Source organism: Podarcis pityusensis (genome assembly GCF_964106645.2).
Source record: "Podarcis pityusensis genome assembly, chromosome: 3".
Classification (NCBI taxonomy): domain Eukaryota; kingdom Metazoa; phylum Chordata; class Lepidosauria; order Squamata; family Lacertidae; genus Podarcis; species Podarcis pityusensis.
This window is the reverse complement of record NC_138026.1, coordinates 78,547,426-78,570,075: the sequence shown is the minus strand read 5'-3', so window position 1 is coordinate 78,570,075 and position 22,650 is coordinate 78,547,426. Positions and strand designations below refer to the sequence as shown.

Here is a 22,650-nt window from a genome sequence, read left to right as displayed (position 1 = left end):
CACAACTGCTCCACAAAACATGCACTTGATTCAAATTATTTGCTTTCTGCAGAAATAATATAATAATGTAGTTTGTTACGGGTGTTGGGAATTGTAGTTCTATAAGGAGTAAACCAAACATTCTTCGGGGAAGGTTTGTACTTTAAAAGTGTAGTGTACATGTGACCTTAGTGAAATCTCATTACTTCAATGGGAATGAATTTCAACTAATATTGCAAATTTATGGCCTGTGACATCCAAGAGACAGGATTTAAAAATAATTTTCCCCTCCAAGGAAGGAGAAAGACCTCACAATTTCTCTCTATCCAAACCTGGAGAGCGGGAAACGGGGGCATGTGAGGGTCACACCAGCAGAGGCTGTTGATTCACAGGACTGAAACCCTCCTAACCTTCCAACATGCTTCCTGAATGGTGGGGAGGGGGGGGGACTACCCTGGCCAAGAAATTGATGTAGTTTACTTTCTTCCCATTGTAGTTTAAGAACAAAGCTCCTGGAACAGGTTTTCTTTTTTAAAGGAGCAATGCTAAATTCAAACAGGATTTGAATATAGCAATTCTTCCAGACCCAGCTCTCCCTTCCCAGACCTTCTGTGTATACTGACCCAGTATTTCTGATAATGATATTAGAAGTTTTAAGAAAAATTGAGGTCATCCATGAAGCTAAACCAAACTTTGAAGATACCTTTCAAAGTTTACCTCTGATGCCTTACATATTATTCTTCAAAGTGTCTTCATGGCACCTAACGGTCACTGTGGTTGAATGAAGAAGTAGAGAACATCTGGCCCAACAGTAAAAATGCACCCAACACCACACACACACACACACACACACACACACACACACACACTGGAATAACCTACTCAAAAGTAGATGGCTTTCAAGCAGTAGCAGTAATGAGCCATCCAGGCCAAGGGACAAGCTCTAGCACACCAGACACATCCTTTGAGCCAAGTGTTGCAGACTTCTGTACCACTGGACTAGGGAGATATCAGCTCTTTAAACCCCAAGACAGCCATGGTGTCAGTGGCTAGCCTTGTGCAAATACCTATCCATGGTATGCCTTATTTACATGAACATTATTTATGCAGATTATCAACCAAAGGACAGCATGGCCTAGTGACAAGAGTGTTGAGCTTCAACCAGGCAAACCTGGATTCAGTTGCCATGACTCAATGGTGACCATGTGCAAGTCATATTTAATCAAGGGTTCATATTCATAAAATTTGACTTGCAATTCTAATGTATTACTTACAATTAATGCGCGAGTTGTGAAAGTGAAATAAATCCCCGCCAGGACTGTAAAGCACTTTGCACACCTAGCAGCTTTGATATATTTTTGTGATATAGCAGTATATAAATATTTTTATAAATAAAATACTAACAAATAATGATGAGCAACAGATGCAGTAGGCACACACAATGCTCCCCAAAATATAATGTCTGCTGGGCTGTATACACAGAGCTCACTGTTTATTTATAAGACACTTTATCAGTTGCCTGATGGGTACGCTGAATAAAGCAAAATTCTAAACAAGTACTTTAAACAAGTGCTGCAGACATATCCACTGAGCCCACAGAACTTGCATGCATAAAAGGTTGTAGAGTTTGCAAACTGACTTTAAATATCAATTGAAATCAGACCAAGATAGATAGGGCATGTTAATTACCGTACTCTAGCCACCTACTTTTCAGACCCGAGGTCACAGCAAGGGTTACCATAGTTTACCAATGTCACTCACCTCTAAACACATTGGGGAAGGCATCAGTAGATGCTGGTGTCCCTGACGACTTTCTCGAGTGATTAAAATGCACTCTTTCGCCTTGAAAACCATCTCTACTCCGCCGGTATTCCAAGAAATCTGCCGAGCCTGACTTTTGAGCTATTTCAGCTCTGTGATCTGAAATCTCATCTGTCCAGTCTGCTGATCGACTAAATGAACCTGCCAAACTGGCCGACCTCTGCTTCTTGGTTGGCGCACTCTCCTTCCGCTGAGAGGACTCGCGCCTCCTTTTAAAGAGTGGGCTCTGGGATGGGGAGAGACAAGGTGAGTGATTTGGGGAACTCAGCTGCCTGGTGGTGGTTTTGATGTAGCAGGGATTGATGAGAGGATAGGGCTTAAAACATTTGGAAGTACGCACAGGACTGCTTGAGAGATCCTCAGAGGAAAAAGTACCATTTTTCAGTTCAGAAGAAAGCCCATCGTCCAGCGCCTCTCTGCTGGCTGACAAACTCTGCTTCCTTTCTTTGGCTCCACCAACCTGATCGTGGCCTGTATTTACAATATCATCCTCTCTTTTTGAACCTGAAAATTCAACAGCTATTCCTTTAGCCTCTGAATCGCCAGCTGGGGATGGAAAATTAAACACGGAACTGCCTAGCACAGCCCCATTCTCTGCCACTGCAGCATTTAAAGGGGGTAAATCTTTCAGTTCACGAGCAGGTTGGTCCTGCTCCTCTGGCAATTGCCCGTGCTCTTCCTGCATACTGAATACACTGCTGCAGGAATGCCCCATTACGTTTGTCGCTTCTTTCGCTTCACTTTCGGTATCGCAGGTGGCAATATATTCTGTAATTTCCGATTTCGCTGAGACAGGCTGTTCAGTATCTGGACTGCTGTCTTTGTCGCTGCTTAGTGAAAGAAACCTTTCAAAACCTAAGGGGGTTGCTTGAGAATTAGCCATGTGTAGGTCCATTGTTTTGGTGCCATGCTGCTCCGTTCCAATGTTAATTGCCCCCTGCTGCTGCTGCTGCAGTTGCAGTCTAATAGCCTGCTGGATATCAGAAAGCAAATCCTCTTGTTCGGTGGCTGAATGGAAACTGTATATGTCCGTATCGGAGCCGGAGCTGGTCCTTTGTCCATCCTGCGGGTCGGCAGCAGCTGGACGATTTTCATTTGTATTTTCAAAATGATCCACATCTGTGTCCGAGAGACCCCCTTCATCTGCAGAAATGCTTATATCAGGAGTTTTGGTGAGAATCGAATGAGCGCTGTCTAGCTCCCCTGTTTGTGAGGCCTGGCTTTCTAAAACATCCTCTCTCGAGCTGCTGTTTCCATCTTTAGCCTTGGACAGATTTTTTCTGATCCTTAGATTGGAAAACACAGATGCCCGAGACTCTGACTTCCCCTTTTTTTTGCCGGATTCATTCCCTTTGCCGTACCTCCCCAGTCCCTTTTTGCTCCCTGCTCCCTTCTTTGTGCCTTCTGCATCCCTGGGCCCAGAACCATCCTCGCCTCCTTCATGCACATCACCTGCATTCCTTTTCAGCTTCCCATCTTGGTTCCCCATGTTGTTTAGCAATCGTGCAGCGTCAGGAATCAAGCCATGCCGCTCGTCTTCATTCAGCTGGCCTGGCAGCGAGGACCTCTCGAGTAATCCAGGTTTGTTTTCAAGAGGCGGTGATGCAAGCGGAGCAAAGGCTTGCTCTGCCTCTCTCCCAGCTGCTGGAGCTGCCTTTTTGCATAATGTGCTGCTAGCACAGGGCTCCTCAGGGACATGCTCAGTAGAGCACCGAGAGATGCAGACAGCTCCTTCCAATGGTAGCTTGTGGCACCGTTGCCTTTTCAGACTGAGTCTGCTACAGTCCTGGCTCTCTTTGGTAGATATGAACAGTGATTCCTCAGCAACAGGAACTTTCTTCTCCACTGTCAGAGTCCTCTGCATTGCAAAATGCTTTAATTCCAGCCTTTCAAAGGATTAATTCCTGGAATTGGGCAGCGGGTAGGAAAGGGGGGGGGAGAGAGAAGTAGGGGGGAAATTAAACCTCAAATTCCATAATAACTTTTCACAAAAGACACTAGCAGCTTTTAATCTTTGAAAAGAAAAATGTTCTGCTTTTTAATAGTGCAAACATTGCCACAACATATATTATTTCTATTGTGCAAATACTATATTATTTTATACAGTCTTTTAAAAACTCGCACACAATTCAGCAACACAATTCTATTTATATATTAATATAAAAACTGCAACATACAGACACACAAATTCTTTGCAGAAATTGTTAAAGGTTAATGATGCTACAGATTATTCAGTATACTGGTCTCAATGACCATTCAGAAATAAGCCATTTGTATTCCAAGGGGGTACAAATAATGGTAATCCTCAAAGGGATTAAGTTCATCAATATTCAGCACACACTCATTGTTTCCTCTTTAAACACAGAGCATTTGGTAACACCAACCAACATCAGGAAGATGCAAGTTTCAAGTAAGTTATGCCTCACTTCATGTTTGATTTTTTTAAATTAACTTTTAAAATACTATATGACTTGCTAACTTGAATTGTTTCTACTTTTGGTAGAGGTTTGTGCATATTAATCCTTTGGTGCTTTATGTTCATGGGATTACGATGTTTTAAATTAATTTATGTAAAACAGGAAGGCATGAGACCTGTCATTATAAATCAAACCCAAACTCCATCTGTTCCATCATCCAGGCTCCTGACAGTAGCCTATACCAGTGTTAGGAAGCCCCCAGACAATTAGAGACCTACAGGAAGGAGGAAATTTATAATAGAGTGTTTACCGTGAAGTATGTCCCACTGTGTTCAATGCAGCTTAGCATCCACAATGGCTTCGTGGTAATTCTCATTGAACTTAGTTGTGATACTGCTGAGTAAACGTGCATAAAAGGACTGTACAAAGAACTGTATACAGCCCACATAAAGTGCTGTACACAAATATCCTACATTCTTTGTTTAACCTTTTAAGTGTGTGTGTGTGTGTGTGTGTGTGCGCGCGCGCACATATATATATATATATATATATATATACACACACACACATATACAAACACACACACACACACACACATATATATATATATATATATATATATATATATATATGGGGCGCTGTGGGTTAAACCACAGAGCCTAAGACTTGCCGATCAGACGGTCGGTGGTTCGAATCTCTGCAACGGGGTGAGCTCCCATTGCTCGGTCCCTGCTCCTGCCAACCTAGCAGTTCGAAAGCACGTCAGAGTGCAAGTAGATAAATACCATATTTTTCGCACCATAGGGCGCACCTGACCATAGGGCACACCTAGTTTTTAGAGGAGGAAAACACACAAAAAAATATTCTGAATCAAATGTTGCACTAAACTATTTATTTTTTTAAAAAAATAATATTTATTAGTAGTTTCAAAGTTATAAAGAAAAAAGAAAAATTAAAAACAACACTATAATACATAGAAAGAAAAAAGAAACAACAATGCAACAAAAAAAGAAAAAGAAAAATGGAAAACAAAAGAAAAAAGAAAACAACATAGATCCCAAATTACATATCTATAACTTCCATTTGCTTGTTTCATTGTCCTCCTCACACCTCCCTTTTTGTATTCTAGTTTAATTAGTTATTTCAGCAAATTCTTTCCATCTTTCTCTTTATCTTGACAATTTAACTTAATAATTAGCTCAGCAAATCCTTACCATCTTTCCCCATATTCTGTTATTCAAATTACCTTAATTTATTTAACCTTATCTTACCCTAAAATACCTAAAAGCTTAAATCTTAGTTTTCAAATATACATAACTCCTGATATCATTTCTGCTAGAGTCATATAGTTTCATTCCGACATTTTCCCTAATATTCATTAATTTTTAGCCAATTCCCTAAATAAAAAGTTTCCTTTATAAAATTTCTTCCAATCTTCATCCAACGTCTCATCTTCCTGGTCTCGGATCGTGTCAGTCCTTACTGTCCATTCCATCTAGTCCATCAACCTGGAAGCCTTATGTCCGAGGCCCTTAAGTCTCTTCCATGTCCCTTCTGCATTTCTTCTTCTTGTTGTTTATACTTGCCCTTTTCCTTGTCTTTTGTTGGTCTCTTTCTTAATTCCTTTCCTTTCTCATTGAGGAGTAGTTCTCTGGGGGGTTCCAACCCAGAATTGTCTCCATCTCCCTTCATCAAACCCACCCATTCCCCGAAGTCCCACTCCCCACAGTCCTCGATAAAATCCAAAAAGTATTTAAAAACATATTTCAAGTTTTCTCCAAAGTTAGGAACCTCCTCAACACCAGATTCCCCCTGGCCCATTCCAACTTCAATCTTCAATGACAGCGGCTTATGCTCCTGTAGGGCCTCGGGTCTCTCCATTTGTATTATTTGAGGTGCAACCGCATCCTCCTCCATTATCTTCTGTTCTTGGCCAGTCAGTACAGATTCATGAGTTGGTCCCTGAATATTTTCTATATCAATATTCCCTGTTTGTCCACAGTTATTAACCACAACAATCAAATCCATTTTTTCATTCATCAAGTCCATCTTCTCATGCATCTGTTCCAACAGGGTATTTGTCTTGCATAAGGCAAGCACCCAATCTTCCTCCCAGTTCATCTTTAGGCAAGGTCAGAAAAGACTGTTCCCACGGTCTTAATCTCACAGCTGTTGAGTCCTCAAGTATACTGCTGCAACAATTTAACAAGCTCCCTCTAGAGGAGACAATTTCTATTTGTATCCATTTTTTTTTTTAAGGCAAGTCCAACAAAGGAAAATTACTTTCGTTTTTCAGATATTTTCCGGATATTTTGTTTCTTTAAGATGCAAAAGGCAACATTGGAATCAGCTTGTTTCACTTCTTTAACTATCTGTCAAAATATTCCATTCACAGTCAATGAACCTACAATTTCTGTTTCTGACTCCCCGTTCCCAGTTAGAGACGGTGGAAACTCATCCTTCTCACTCCCTCTCCTGCAGGGGTTAAACAAAATCCCCCCCCCCCCTTTTCTCCTGCTTCCAAGGGGGTTTCAGTAGTTCTGAATGAAGGAAAATTAGACTTTTTTGACAGCTTTCCAGGCTTTAGCTTACGAAGTTTTTGCTTTAGTCTATATACAAAAAGCGGAAGGCGGACTTCCTGTTTTGAACCTTCCCGCTTCGATGCCAAATTAAGATATTTCTTGATCCAATTTTCCATTTCTACTCACGGGTACTTGTTTTAAATCCAATTGTCCACAGGAAAAAGTCAGCGCTCTCCGGCAATGGCTGTGCGGCTTCACTCCGTAAAAGTAGCAATCAGTTCGCAGCACTGCGCCGCTCACCCCGCTTCGATCCAGCGCCCCAAAAAGGGGTTCCCGGTGAGTAGGGGGCGCTTCTGGTACCCTGCCGAACCCCACGTTCCCAGGCTTCCTCCGCCTGGGATTTCTAGCGGGTCCCCGCCTTCGCCACGGCGGGAAGACCCAGTTTTCACGGAGCTAGTTCCTCCAGTCGGAGGAACTCCACCATTCACCGATGGCGCTGACCCGGAAGTCCCTAAATGTTGCACTAAACTATTTAAAGCAGCAAAGCGGGCGGCTCCTGTCCGCTTTGCTGCTTTAAATCGAGCCTCAGAGGAGGGTAGGAAGGGGAACCATGGCTTATCTAAGTCCAGTTAATAATGCTGAACCTGACTTATGGCCATTGAGATTAGCCTGGCCGTCTCAGTGGAAATCTGGGGGTGCTGAGGTGGACTTTCCAGTGGTCAAAGTGTGGTTGTGTCTTCCTGCCCGGCATCTATTTCCTGCCCTCTTTCCCCCCTGCACCCCTGCACCCTGCTTCGAGGGAAGGAAGTGGAGCCATGGATCCTCTGCTCGCAACTGCAGTGGATTCCCTCCACTTTGAAGCAGGAAAGTGGGAGAGGAGCTGCTTACACGAGTGTAAGCTGCTCCCCTCCCACTTTGCTGCTTCAAAGGGAGCCGGGGAGGAGGGAATCTGCTGCAGCTTCCCCCACCTCCCGCAAAACCGGCAGAAGCCGCCAGCTCTTTAAAGGGGCTGCATGGCTTCTTCTGGCTTTTCTGGGAGGTGGGAGAAGGGACTGATGCAGCCAGTCAGTCTCTTCTCCCTCCTGGGGAAAAGCCCGCAAGAGCGCACGAAGCTTGTGTGCGGCTCTTGGGGGCTTTTCCCGCCTGCCTCCCCCCTGCATTCGCTCCATAGGACGCACACACATTTTCCCTTGCTTTTTAGGAGGGAAAAAGTGTGTCCTATGGTGCGAAAAATACAGTAGGTGCCGCTCTGGCGGGAAGGTAAACGGCGTTTCCGTGTACTGCTATGGTTCGCCAGAAGTGGCTTAGTCATGCTGGCCACATGACCCGGAAGCTGTACGCCGGCTCCCTCGGCCAATAAAGCGAGATGAGCGCCGCAACCCCAGAGTCGTCCGCGACTAGACCTAACCGTCAGGGATACCTTTACTGGACCTAACGGTCAGGGGTACCTTATATATATCCTCCCCTTACTGATAATGAAATAAGGGAAAAAAATTCTGCTGATATGTCCAGATCAGAGCTATCTTTAAGCCCCTCTAAATCTTATCAGGTTTAGCCCACTGAATTAGAATTACACTCTTAAAATAATACAGCTGTATAGCCTAGAAAATTTACCTAGAGCATGTCTGCATAGAACAGAGAAGAGCGCCATTCCTCCCACCCTGGCAAGTAGTTTGACTAATTTAAATTCAAGTATTTAAAGTTATATATGTTGGTTTAAACTCTGAACATTTTGCCAATTTGTAACTATTATTTTATGTTTTTCATGCTGTATCCCTCTAGGATCATTATTCAATGAAGATGGGTTAGAAAATTTAAATGGAAATAACTACGAAATGAGGTTTCCCTCTTTTCACAACACATATGGTATATGACCTAAATGTTTATCTTTGTTACACAGTCCAGTCCTAAGACTTGTTGCATTGGTGCCTAAGTGATCTTCATATGTGCCAGATTTCATCTGTTTTAGTGTTATGGAACAGATGAAGTAAGAATATGTAGCGTTCCCACGTGTAAACTCGTAACCTAAATAATATGCAACAAACTTCCTCAAGCTAATTTTTGTCCCTATAGCAAGGATCTTTTTTTTACATGAGCTACTATTCAGTATGAATCCAGAAAATGGGATGATAATAATAATAATAATAATAATAATAATAATAATAATAATAATACAGTGGACTCTCGGGTTGCGAACGTGATTCGTGTGGGATGTACATTCACAATCCGCAGTGTCCGCAACCCGCAGCAGCACATCTGCGCATACGTGGGTTGCGATTCAGCGCTTCTGCGCATGCGCGATCGCCGAAACCCAGAAGTAACCTGTTCCAGTACTTCCGGGTTTTGGCGATCTGTAACCCGAAAAAACGTAACCTGAAGCATCTGTAACCCGAGGTATGACTGTAATAATAATTTATATTAAAAACACGATAAAACATCAAACATAAAAACTTCCCTAAACAGGGCTGCCTTCAGATGTCTTCTAAAAGCCAGATAGTTGTTTATTTCCTTGACATCTGATGGGAGGGCGTATATGAATGTCTTCCACTGTTCTGGGAGATGAGATTTCTCCTCCAAGGAGTATCACAATTTGCAAATAGAGTTCCAGAGTGATTATTAACTTTACAAAGATAATGAATTCTGCCACATATATTGTAAGCTCCAAGATGCAACTGACATTTTCATGTCATCATACATGATTTCAACACCACAGACCATGCCACTATAAATAGAAACCATAGCACCTGAATGATTTTAGCTGCAGCCTGAAGGCTACTTATTTGGAGAAAGTCCTAGTGAAACTGGAGTTATTTCCAAGTAAACATAGTCAGGATATACATGGTTTTGTGTTGAAAGTTTAAAGAGTAATGCTATAGGCACCTCCTTCTCAAATGTTGGCTTTTTGTTGTAAATTTTAGTTAAGAACCAAATACTAATTCATTATTAGCAATGACCAAAAAAAATAAATAAATGCTGAATATACATTTGGTGCAGAAACAAGATCACTTCCTGCAGTAGTTGTAATTCTCTAATTTCACTCTTCCTTACAAAATTAAAATAAACCAGCCAAAGTGCAGACAACCCGCTACTAAAAACACACAGAAACTTACATTTTCCTGTAGCTTATAGTTCCACAGCTATATATATCTACTCCTAACCACACAGGTGGAAAGTTGAGAGTAAGTCTCCACATATTTCTCCTCACCACCATTACTTTGGATTGCATTGATGTCTTCACAGCACTTGCAGGAACAGGAAAAGACGTAGGAATTTTGTTCTCTGCACCTGTAGCAGGTGATTAGCATTTCCTGGAAGAAAGCCAAGGTAAGCAGAACAACTTTTTCTCCAGGGCATGGAAAATCATTAGGGAGAGTAACCAAAACAACATCAACATGGCCTTAGGTATTAGAATGCCTGAACTGCCCTGAAACCAGCAGAGGGTCATGCATAAAAAAATAATATAAAGGGGTTATAGAAATGGAGGGTGTCCTTGAAAGGAACCTGTAAACAGGAAAGTTTGAAGAGAACTCAGTTTCCTTTTTCTTTCCTTTATACAAGCCTCATGATAATTACTGATTGGGGAAACAAAAAACATGAGGGAAATTCAACCCATTACTTTTTTTCTTTTTAAGCATTTTTTTTTAATTAAAGGGGATAAGACTGAGGTTTTAGCCATTAAGGCAATATCTGATTCAAGCCTAGGCTCTTGCTTCAAAGAGGCACTACAAAGCACTGTTTTGCATTCAGTATTAGTGGTAGTTCATTGTTTTTTAGAAACGGTTACCTTTTTCTTCTTTTGGTACATTGTTTTATGTTGTATGCCACTCTTTTAGTACTTTTAGAATATGAGTAGAATATGAGTAGAATATGAGTTGTTATATTTATTATTACAATAAATATTACTGGAGAATTGGTAGCTAGTGCCGAACTTTCAATGAGTACCAGTAACCTGTACACTGTATGAAGACGTGTGCATGCACACAAAAGCTCACACCAATAACAAACTTAGTTGGTCTCTAAGGTGCTACTGGAAGGAATTTTCATTTTTATTTTTTTTACTATGGCAGACCAACACAGCTACCTACCTGTAACTAGAACTGTATGAAGAGCTTACTAAAGAGAACTGCAGAACTGCACTCTTTTTATATGCTATATGGGAAGCAGCAGCAGCCAGCTTGGTCCCTGCTAAGTACTTGCAGAATCAAGTTGTTTTTGTTTATCAAATTCCCAAAGGCAATTTCACGAGGCTTTCCAATTGCCTTTAGTAATAAAATTCCATTCTGCAAAAAACTGTATAGATACAAAATAACTATAACTGGATGCCCCGGTACTGACTTTGGCAAGATTAAATGTGAGAGATCTATATTGTGTATTAAACCCTTACTATAGGCCAGGGTTTATATAAGATCTCTGGTCAGAAAATATAAACTATTCTAAAGGAAATAAAGTGTTATTGTGGACAGGTTTTTTGACTCCTACCTTTGTCCAATAAGAAACATTCCAGTCAGATTAAAAGCCAGTTTCTACGTGCGCACACACTTCCAAGCAAGCAAGAGACATTATTCTCATTTAAGGATAAACTGCAGCTAAGCAAAAGCACTTGAAGAAGGCACAGAGCATGGCCTAGAAAGAGTCCCTAGGGCCAGATAGAGAGGCATGGAGAGCCACATTCACCCCTTGGGCCAGATGTTCCCTGCTCCTAAAATAATGTAATTATTTATCACATTCTCAAAAGCTAAAAGTGGAGACAAGAATGTGCTAATTAGAAACTAAATGTGGATCCTTAAAGCAGATAGAAAACAGGTACTGTAATACCACACTAGGAGGCAAGAAAAGGCACTTTTGCCTGTGGTCCCCTGCCCAGATGCAAATTGTGTTGAAATTTACACCTGCTAAATTTCTGTGTGTCAAACTGCTGCAAAAGGCTCAGGAGTCAGGGTGTATCTCTGTGTGTGTGTCTGTGTGGTGTGGGAATCTCACAAATTTACCTCAGTCAGCAGGTGAAGTGTGATTACAGATCACTCACAAGATGTGGTTTCAGGAGCAGATGTCAGTTATTCGCTAGGATATTCACACTGCAAGTCAGAGGGAGGGAGGGAGTGGTGTCTAGAAGAAAAGGGGGGGAGGTTTTGGAGACATGTTTTAGACAAAGGCCGGAAAGATGTGTGACTGGCTCGCACATCAACATAACAACTGGAACCACTCTTAGGCTAGAGGGCATATGGTTACTCCACTTGGGGGAAAGCACCTTCTGTAGGGCACTTCAGAACCAAGGCCCTAGTCAAACACCATCAAACACCACCAACCCATTTCTCTGTGACAACGTAGACAGTGCTTTTTTTCTTTAAAAAAATGCTTGGGGTACTCTCATTTTGACTCAAGAAAATCATCATTTTATAGTTCAAATAGGGAAAAATAAATACAGTAAATGGACAAAAGTACAAAGATTCACAGAATGTTTAGGGGTATGTGTACCCCTGCGTCCCCCCAGAAAAAATCACTGCACGTAGTGTTTGTATGAATAATGCTTTAACTTGCCTGAATGCCTTGTTGCTATATAGTTAGGAGCAGGGAAATAGCATCAGGAACAGAGGGTGGTCTTTTGTTTTGTTTTGCTTTGTTTTTCATTTCCAGAGGTCACTTCTTTCCTGTCATGCCCACCTTATGCTTGTTAGGGGCTCAAGAAATCCAATTCCACTCCTCTCTTTACATTTCCCTTACACCACTCCCAGCTCAACACCTTAACATCTGATGGTTCAACGACATGCAACCATAGACATCCTTTCCAGATTCCTGGAGTCCGTCGCTCGCATGTCTTCCGAGACAGAAAGTGCAGCAAAATCATGGGAAACTTCATTGTCCTCTTTGGCAGTGCTTCAGATAAAGCTAGCCAACCTTTATCTGAGAGCCACCAAGAGCCTGGGGAACTGATGCACAGGCTCCTTTCATAACCACACTAGCCAGTAAATGTGTGCTATGACATTCTGTTCTGTTTCTCCACTTCTAGCAATCAACAAATTGGAGCACGAAGATGCCATCAATTTGTTTAATTTAGTAGGTGAGTCCAGTCCTGAGAGGGCTCTGGCGTTTGTAAGAGATGCATAAAGAATTGTCCCAGGTGTGGCAGTTCTCATCATAGTGTTACAGTGCTGGGAAAAGCTGCACCTGGTGGAATTTCCCTCAGAAGAAACCACCACTTAAAAGAAGAGGACTGGCCATGTTTATACCATTGGTCTTCTGACTACCAGAATTCCCTTGCTTGTAGGGTTGCCGCCTTTCTTCTGGCCCCATTGCTCTGCCCTTTTATCAACAGAAAAAGACATGGAAAAATGAAAAGGAGGGTGCTCTATTCCTTGCTGCTCTCCTCCTTTGTGAAAACCACTTACATTTTCACTTTGACAATTTGGGCCCACAGAACAAGTGAAAAGATAAATCTGCACCCAGATTTATCAGCTTTGGGGTCATTTCCGCAGCCTCAAATGCATCTCAACGCTGAATGTGAATAGAACTGTTGTGAGGAATAGACTAGCGTATTTGTTACTCTGTGCTGCACTTCACCATCCACAAAGCACATGAGGCCATCAAGATGCTAAGTGTGTGGCAGAGGATGTTTTTATCTCCTCATATGGAAGAATGACGTGGCCATAAGTTTTAAACTGGGGTTTTAACAATTATCAGCCATTACTGGAGCACTGAACTTGCAACTCAGAAATGCCAATTAGCTTCCTGGGCCTACGTACATTAATTCCTTCTCAGTATAGTGGGCATAAATTAAGACTTCTTGCTTTTTCCAGCAGTGTCCTGTCTTCTATATGTGGTTCTGTTCAGTTAAAAGTCTTTGTACTCTTAGGTCTATATCAGGGCAGAAAATGCTCTTCAGTTTGAGGGCCTTATTCCCTGTTGACCAATCATCACAGGACTTCATGCCAGACTGGGTGGGCATATTTAAAGCAGAAGTGAGTGTGTGTCCCAAGTTGGGATGGCCACCTCACACTCTCTTGCATGCATGCGCACACCTCCCACAGACACAGACCACAAATACATGCATACAACAAATAAATAAACCTTTTTGAGTATAGTAAAGGTAAAGGGACCCCTGACCATTAGGTCCAGTCGTGACCGACTCTGGGGTTGCGGCGCTCATCTCGCTTTATTGGCCGAGGGAGCCGACGTACAGCTTCCGGGTCATGTGGCCAGCATGACTAAGCCGCTTCTGGCGAACCAGAACAGCGCACGGAAACGCCGTTTACCTTCCTGCCGGAGCGGTACCTATTTATCTACTTGCACTTTGAGGTGCTTTTGAACTGCTAGGTTGGCTAGTGAGTGCTTTTAAAGACTTCAGGATGGATGGAAGTCCAGGAGCCGAGTCTTAACTCTAGCTCATAATACAAAGTTCTAATATTTAACTCTTCAAGGCAGGAGTGCCAACTTGAAGAAAATAACTTGAAGAAAAGCCACAATCCACAGAATTAATCACAAGACAAGGTGTGCTCACACCATTTAAAAATGGCAATGCCCATAAACTTGGGGGGCGGGGCTCAAATATTTTATGGGAGCTTCTACGTTTCTATGAGTTGGCTTCTATGCTTCAAGGATCATGGTTTGTTTTTTTTCAGGTTCACTGAAATAATTATAGGGGATTGTGCCCACGAAAAATCTACCCTCAGTCAAGGAAAGTCCTGAATGAGCAAGCTTTTAGGGACTCTTCCAGATGAGGCTTGTTTTGTGCACTTACTCAATCCTAGTCACTGAATTTTTCAGAGGATCTTATTTTTAAATTGCTCCTGTTCTCACAACAAGCCATCGTTTTTTAAATGGAGGTCTGTCTTTGTCTGTCATGTCACAAATTAGAATGTCAATTTAAAAACAGCAGCCACCCAAGGGGGCACTTGCAAAGTGCGGTTTACAGGGGTGGTGGGTGCTGCACCCATTTGGCCTGCCCTAGCTACAGGGCTGCCAACACTGGATCTTAGAAAGCCACCGGCTTTGTTACATCCCTAGTGGGAATATAAAGCAACTACATTGCCACCCTCTTTTTTTCTTCCCTGTGTTTATATTTGTTCCTTTCATCACTCTTATTCATAATTATAATTTGCCATGGCCAGTGGGGGATGTAAGACTTGAAAATCTCTGTGCATAATTTGCATGGTGTTTACATCATGTCACAAGGTTATAACTATCTCTTAGAGCACTTTTGGTTTTTAACATGCTACAGCCCAGTGTACATTAGGAAATTAAATGTGGAACATTTCCATTTTGGCGAAGTATTGATTTATGCACCATTTTGAAAGTAGGCTTTTAGCACTGTTGTCTTCTGTTGCAGCCAAAGCCATCAGATTATGACTTTGCAAAAAAGGGAAAAAAAACGTATTAAATGGACATTAATTGGAGGACTGGTAAAAGTTGTCTGAAGTGATTCAGAAACTAGGTGATTGACTCTGAAATGTGCTTGTGTCATACGGAGCCACCACAGTGCCGAGTGTGACACAGATCACTATGCGATAGCGAGCACTACTGATCTGCCTCAGAGACAGTGTTGAAGCAAGGTGGAACTACGTCAGAGGCATCCGACAACACAGTTATGTCCACTTGGGGCAAAAGACAGATCCCTGACTGCTTTGAGGCTGGCATAAGGACACAGAGCTTGTTATTGCTGCGAAACACAAGGCTCTTGTGAACTACAAGTATGTGCTCTGCGAGAAGACACTTGCTGCACTGCGAAAGGCAAGGAGTGATGCCCAGTGGATTGCCAGGCACTGTGCCAAAGCTGTGCTAAAGCTGTGTCAGAACATTCAACTTGCTGCTGACAGCGGCAACATTTGGAAAATGCACAAAGGCATGAAGACAGTCTTTGCACCAACAGTGGAGAAAACTGAAAACCTTGCCTGGAGAGAGAGATCATCACAGACCAAAGAAAGCAGATGAAGCAAAGGGCAGAGCACTATCAAGAATTATACTCACAGGAAAACATGGTCTCTGGCACAGCAATTGACAACATTCAAACTCTGCCAGTACTGGAACAATCTCTACCTCCCTTGACGAGCTGAAGAACACCATTAGCTCTCTCACACATGGTAAACTCCCAGGACAGGATGGAATCCTAACAAAAGTGCTGAAAGCTGGTCTCAATTCCTCCCTAATGACACACCTCCATGGCCTTCTCTTGCAGTGTTGGGAATAAGGATCCATGTCACATGACATGCACAACCCAAGCATTGTGACCCTCTATAAGAACAAAGGTGACTACCATGATTGTAACAATTACTGCGGGAACACTGTGAGGGAAATCATGTCCTCCATAAAAGAGGGCACGTGTTGCGGTGAGACCTAGAGACTGACCTTCTGTGTTGTGGGTGGGTTGGATTGATTAGCCACAACACCCGATTGGTAGGACCCTCAATGTTGGGTTCAATCTGGCCAATGGGGTGCAGCCTAAATGGATTGAGGGACCTATATATACCCATGCACATGACCCAGAGCTTCCTCTTTCGGCTTGTGCATCAGAACACCCGCCCACCTCTCCCTACTTTTAGGGCATTTTATGCTTGACCTTGCTGTGCCGTCGTGTGTCGTCTGTCGTTGGGACAGGGGCATGGCAGGAATTTTCCCCACTTAGCTGATTGGCTGTTGCCATTTGGGTTTTGCCTGCCTCGTAGCAAATTGTCACAACTTATAAGGTTGCGGATAGGCTCTGGTTCAGGTGATAGGGATGGAAGAACGCTCTCACCATCCCTTTGTGAAGGGTATTCCGTTAAAGGAATCGAGGGACTCAACTGGTTTGGTCAACCCCTGAGAGGGGGTTGTGCCTGTGCCTGAGTCCAGGGGGGCATTTGGGTGGTGAACATAGTCTGTTCCGGCTTTTCACCTACCCAGGTGTTCACCCTTGGCTGACCTATCATAGAGCTCTGGGGCAGTGCTGCCTGCCAGGGTGCAGGGAGCTAGTCGAACCAGAGCCTATGTAACCACTCACCTTCTGTAATCAATAAAGTTGTGGCCTAAATTCTGCCAAAAACCAAAACTAAAATTTGAGTCAAGTGTGACTTTATTTAGGGGGGAGGTCTCTGGGTCTGAACACGCAAGCCTTTGCCCATGTAGTTCTCAAAAGATTAGTTACTCATGGACAGGGTCTTTCCTGAATCAAAATGCAGCTTTAGAACTCAGAGGCTAATAGTCAACGTGATTTTTTTCCAACTGCAGGAGAAATGCCAATAGCGGAGATGCCCCTTGTACATTACCTTCATAGACCTTTGACCTTGTCAGCCAAAAGGGACTCTTCACACTGCTTAACAAGATAGGATTCCCATCTAAGCTCCACAATATGACTGTGTCCTTCCATGAGAACAGGAACGGCACCATCCAGTATGATGGTTCATCCTCGGACACCTTCCATATAAAGAGCAGCGTGAAACAGGGCTGTGTTCTTCTTCCAACTCTTTTTGGCACATTCTTCTCCCTGTTGCTCTATGGTACTATGGTGAAAAGAGGTTCAGAGACTCTCTCAAGGCAAATCTTAAAAATGCAGCATAAACACCGACAACTGGGAAACACTGGTGCTCCAATTAGAAAACAGGCTTTACCAAAGGTGTCATGGACTTTGAAGACGCTCGAACTCGGGACGCAAGGGAGAAACGCGCTAAGAGGAAGGCACGCTTGGCAAATCCACACCGTGATCAATTCCCACCCGGAAACAAATGTCCCCACTGTGGAAGGACATGTGGATCCAGAATTGGCCTCCACAGTCACTTACAGACTCACTTTTAAAACCGTGTTTATGGAAGACAATCTTACTTGGTTACGAGTGATCGCCAAAGAAGACGATGGTGAGCCAAGGGGAAATGCTCTATCCAAGATGTGTTTCACAGTAGCACCAGATATGACTGTTACTAGGAAGTGGGCCTTCTTACTGGGGCCAGAGGGAACCAGATGGCTGGGTCTGAAAGGGTTAGAAGATTGGTGTGTTACATCTGTACTGGCCTCTAGAGAGAACTATACCATCTGTGCAGAAGAGTACAGTATGCAAACAGAGCCACGGTACACTAACCAATGTGCCTTTGAGAATTCATGCCTCATCCAGGCAATATTCTGGTATCTAAAAGGATGGCAATCATCCTCTCTACATGGATAATTTTTTTCCTCCCCAATATGCTGACTCTTCATTTTATGGCAAACAAGAATCTACCTTTGATAGCTGGGTGCCTTTTTTTAATCTGAGAATTTCTGATTGTTAAAATGGTTGCAATAGTTAATGTCTTCTTTCTCTAGTTTGTTTTCTAAATCATGGCTTACTTAAATTGCAGCATGTTAGGTATATTATGAACCATGTCCATATTATCTATATTTCATGTAGAGCACCATATTAACTCCACTTAGAAACACAAATGTTTACATAGCTTGGTTTGTTCTTAGGAATCATTAACAATATAAATCAGCTTTCTTCATATGATGAAGAAACAAACCAGCAAGAGAAATAGGTAACTGTCTTTTTAAGTATTTTAGCAGTTTCTCTTAACTTTGCATGCAGGTGTGCTCACTACAGCAGGTGAAGGGGCTATAGCAGTGAAAAATGGCTGCTGATACACCAGGGCTGTGGCTGGGATTTGCCATGACTATCTGGCATTTAGTATGCAATTGCTCGGCTGCTTCACTCACGTTTTCCAGGGCATCCACACAATGCTGTGGTCCAATCATTGTCAATTTGTATTTTATTCCATATTTTCTCAGACTTCAGAAACTCCAACATTTTCAGAAGAATGGATGAGTACCGCAATCTCCAAAGGCAGTGGAGGCTTAACAATTGGAGCAAACTGGGGTATTCTCTTACCTAGGGGAATTGCAAGCAAATAATAGGAAAAAACTCTCTAAATTCACAACACTTTCAATGGCACAATTTTTCCAGTCTCCCATGCATTCATTAACCTTCCATTTGAATTTAGATACAATTCTGTCAATCTTCTGTCCTATGGCCAGCCACCTCTCGACATTGCTCGACCAATCCCAAACTGTTTGCTATGGCCAGGAGGTCATATTAGCATTTCACTAGTGTTAGTCCTTGCAGTTTAACAGCTTCTCATCCCTTCCTGTTGTCATGAGGGCAATCCAGCCAATCAAGACACAGGAATCAGCATACAGCCATAGTTTTAGCATACAGTCATAGTACAAGGTTTGTAGCTCTGTCGCAAGGTAGGTTCGTCTACTTTGGGTTGTTGTTTGGAGCGGGGAAAGTTCTGTTGATAACGATGGCAAGGAAATGTGAACAGGTGACCAAGCCTATTTTCTTGTCTCTTAACCGTGTGTTTGACACGGTTTCTCTTCTTTTAGAAATAAGCTTCAATGGGAATGCAAGTAAAGGTAATCACCATCCGCAGCTACCTCCGCCTAGTGGCTGAATTAAAGCATATGTCGTGTCAACATCTGATGTTGATTTTCCATCCTTGCAAATGACGGTGTGCTTTTATTCCAAGGAAATGTGCACTGGAATATCTCTGGTGTTCCTGTGCTGCCATCTAGTGTCCATAGCCCGCTAATCTAAAAGCATGAGTACCAAATACCCTCTTCAAATAAGAATACGTGCGGACCAGCTTGTAGCAGCTAGTTTTGTCAGTAAAGTCTAACATACGTGGCTTTTCTTCCCACTTGCCATCTAGGTCCCCAGTCAGAAAACATTGTTGCATTGCTTGTATATGTTCACATACTTGATTACTTCAAATGCTGACATTGCCTTGGCTCTCCCCCCTCAGATTTGGAACTCAGACTGTTACCACGATGGATACTATTGATAAAGTCAATGCAGTGTCCCAACCGGGGTCTACAGGATAAAGCTTTCTCTCAAATCCATGTTGACCTGCAATACCAAGAAGAAGAAGAAGAAGTAGTCGTCATAAGGGTCAGCTGAAGAACAACTTAGCTCCTGGTGGTAAGCTCATTTTGTGTTTAATTATTGTATTACATTTATTAATAATAATGAAAAATATAGATTTTGTCTACGTTGTTTCTAGTATAGTGTCCTTTTTATTTTGTTGGGTACACTCACACCATGACAGGTATGTTTCAGAGGTGGGATTATCATTGTTTCTGACAGAAAATCATTTCTTCCTATCACTGTATTCTGTGTTGGAAAAGCTTTGACTTGCTGCTGCCTACATAGCTAGGGACATGGGTGGCACTGTGGGTTAAACGACAGAGCCTAGGGTTTGCTGATCAGAAGGTCGCCGGTTCGAATCCCTGCGATGGGGTGAGCTCCTGTTGCTCGGTTCCTGCTCCTGCCAACGTAGCAGTTCGAAAGGACATCAAAGTACAAGTAGATAAATAGATAACGCTCCAGTGGGAAGGTAAACGGCGTTTCCGTGCGTTGCTCTGGTTCGCCAGAAGCGGCTTAGTCATGCTGGCCACATGACCTGGAAGCTTTATGCCGGCTCCCTCGGCCAATAAAGCGAGATGAGTGCTGCAACCCCAGAGTCATCTGTGACTGGACCTAATGGTCAGGGGTCCCTGTACCTTTTACATAGCTAGCACTTCTGGTTGTTATGTAGGAAAGCTTTTTGACTGGTTCAGAATATTTCTTTCTTACTTGTTTGGTGGGGAGGGAGTGAAGGGAGGGCACTGATGGAATTTCCCCTTCTTATAAGTGGGATATTTAGTCCCAATTACCTGGGGATAAGCCCCACTGAAAATTATGGGGCTTCTTTATAGGACTGTGTTGTTAACTGGGTTTACACTTCTTAAATAGTTTCTCTTAAAACGTCCCACAGAACTTTCCTCTCTCTGGAAATGGCGTTGGTATGACATGGCATTGGGTACCACTTGTGATATACTCTGAGAAACTTTTAACTTGAAGTTATGTTCAGATTAAAAATCAGCAAATGCTAGTGTGTTATGCGTGCTCGCTTCTCTTCTGTAGTGACTGTGCAATAAAGGCAGTTTTTAATTTGCATAAAGTCAGATTCAGAATTGCAGGCAGCCACAACGCTCATACCCCTCAACATACTGAGTCCCCAAATGGGAATGGATATCTTCCTGCCCGTGCTTCTTTCACAAGAAAATGGGGTGTCCCTTTTAAAGTTTTCTTTAAACAAATCAAACATACATGGGTATGAAGGTTTCCCACGCATCCTTTGAAAAGGAGCACTGAAAAAGTTAGAAACTTGCATGGAAATGAACATCCTGCCATACTTTAAATGATTGCAGAGAACGAAGAAAGTTGCTGCTTTCTTTACACCTCTGTGAACTCTCAGTGTGGTGATTCTCTTGTGAAAGGGCCAACTTGCAGGGTGGCAAAAGGCAGAGACCTTCATCCCTGGATTCTGTTGGGGCCTCACAATGTCACACAGCCCTGCCAGATCTCAGGAGGAGTGGGGCATGACAACAAGTCTGCCACCTAAGCCCTATTTTCTCTGTTTCCCCAGCCTACCCCCTTCAGTTTTAAAGTGTTCTGTTGAGGTGTTAAGTTGCTACTGGTTTATAGGACTAGAAAAGAATTTTATTCTCAATCACAATTGACCCTTGGTCAAGAGCTTCTTGTCATTCTCTCACCAATTGGCAGGTTATTGTTTTGACACTTAACCAATTTAATTGTCACAACTTGGGCAGAAATGACATTGGGCAGGACCTAATCATATGCCTCGTGCCCACCCCCCTTGTTGTTGTTGTTTAGTCATTTAGTCGTGTCCAACTCTTCGTGACCCCATGGACCAGAGCATGTCAGGCACTTCTGTCTTCCACTGCCTCCCGCAGTTTGGTCAAACTCATGCTGGTAGCTTCGAGAACACTATCCAACCATCTCGTCCTCTGTCGTCCCCTTCTCCTTGTGCCCTCCATCTTTCCCAACATCGGGGTCTTTTCCAGGGAGTCTTCTCTTCTCAAGAGGTGGCCAAAGTATTGGAGCCTCAGCTTCATGATCTGTCTTTCCAGTGAGCACTCAGGGCTGATTTCCTTAAGAATGGATAGGTTTGATCTTCTTGCAGTCCATGGGACTCTCAAGAGTCTCCTCCAGCACCATAATTCAAAAGCATCAATTCTTCGGCGATCAGCCTTCTTTATGATCCAGCTCTCACTTCCATACATCACTACTGGGAAAACCATGGCTTTGACTATATGGACCTTTGTTGGCAAGGTGATGTCTCTACTTTTTAAGAAGCTGTCTAGGTTTGTCATGTCTAGGCTATGACAAGCTATCTATCTGTCTAGGCTATGACAAGCCCACCCCCCTTACAGGATCCTAAAGGGGTACAACAGCTCCCAGCTCAGGTAGACCAGGCCTGCTGCTACTCACCTCAGGTTGCCAGTGGTATTCCAGTTTTTACTGGTCCACAGTAAAAGTGGATTGTTTATGCTGGTTAACTCCTAGCAAGCATGCAAGCAGTCTAATGTTCCTGTCTCATGAACTGCTTCTTTTAGCAAAGGGAAATTCCAGTTGAAAGATTTCCTAGGCATATGATCAGACTTTATGAATTGAGGATTGTCTCATTTCATTACGATGTGTATGTTTCCATGCTGAATATGTGCTTAAGTTTTGCAGTTGAGAATCTGCCCCCCCCCCCCCCGCCGCAACTGGAAGACATTGTCTTGTGGTATTGCAAATCTGAACAAGCTTTTAAAGTAGTTTTGCTCTTCAATGCATTGACTTGAATTACCTTTTGAGATTTTTTAAGTGGGGTGGGGATAATCTTTCACATGGACTTTGCAGGTTTAGCTTCTGTTGGCTCAAATGAGCTTTGTTAGCTGTTCTGAAAGGTAACATTTTCTGTTTTTGTGGTGGCAATTCTGGTCCTCATTTCCCTGGGTTGTTGGATTCCAAATCTTCTTATGCATGAGTGTACAGCATTTGCAGTATACAAATGTCCATGGTAATGTAGAACCAGAAAGGTATACGTAAAAGGATCAGAGATGGGGTTCTTTTCCTTTTCAAGCAAGAC

At 42.9% G+C, this 22,650-nt stretch overlaps 1 protein-coding gene and 1 long non-coding RNA gene across 3 annotated transcripts in view; one reads left to right on the top strand and one right to left on the bottom strand.

Annotated features, from left to right (window-relative positions):
- Positions 1–3,682, bottom strand: part of FMN2 (formin 2) — a 156,579-nt gene extending 152,897 nt beyond the window's left edge. The window contains exon 1 of the mRNA XM_080997603.1: positions 1,741–3,682. Coding sequence (XP_080853729.1) covers positions 1,741–3,664 — 1,924 coding nt within the window. The 5' untranslated portion in view covers positions 3,665–3,682. The remainder of the gene's footprint in view (positions 1–1,740) is intronic.
- A 6,193-nt stretch (positions 3,683–9,875) lies between these two features.
- Positions 9,876–22,650, top strand: part of LOC308472722 — a 55,428-nt gene continuing 42,653 nt past the window's right edge. Inside the window, exons 1-3 of one of the 2 annotated variants that reach the window (XR_013983671.1) lie at positions 9,876–10,063; positions 19,058–19,087; positions 19,477–19,652. This is a non-coding gene — a long non-coding RNA (uncharacterized lncRNA). Of the gene's footprint in view, positions 10,064–18,189; positions 19,653–22,650 lie in introns of those variants that run through there. The other variant, XR_013983672.1, reaches the window with a different exon arrangement.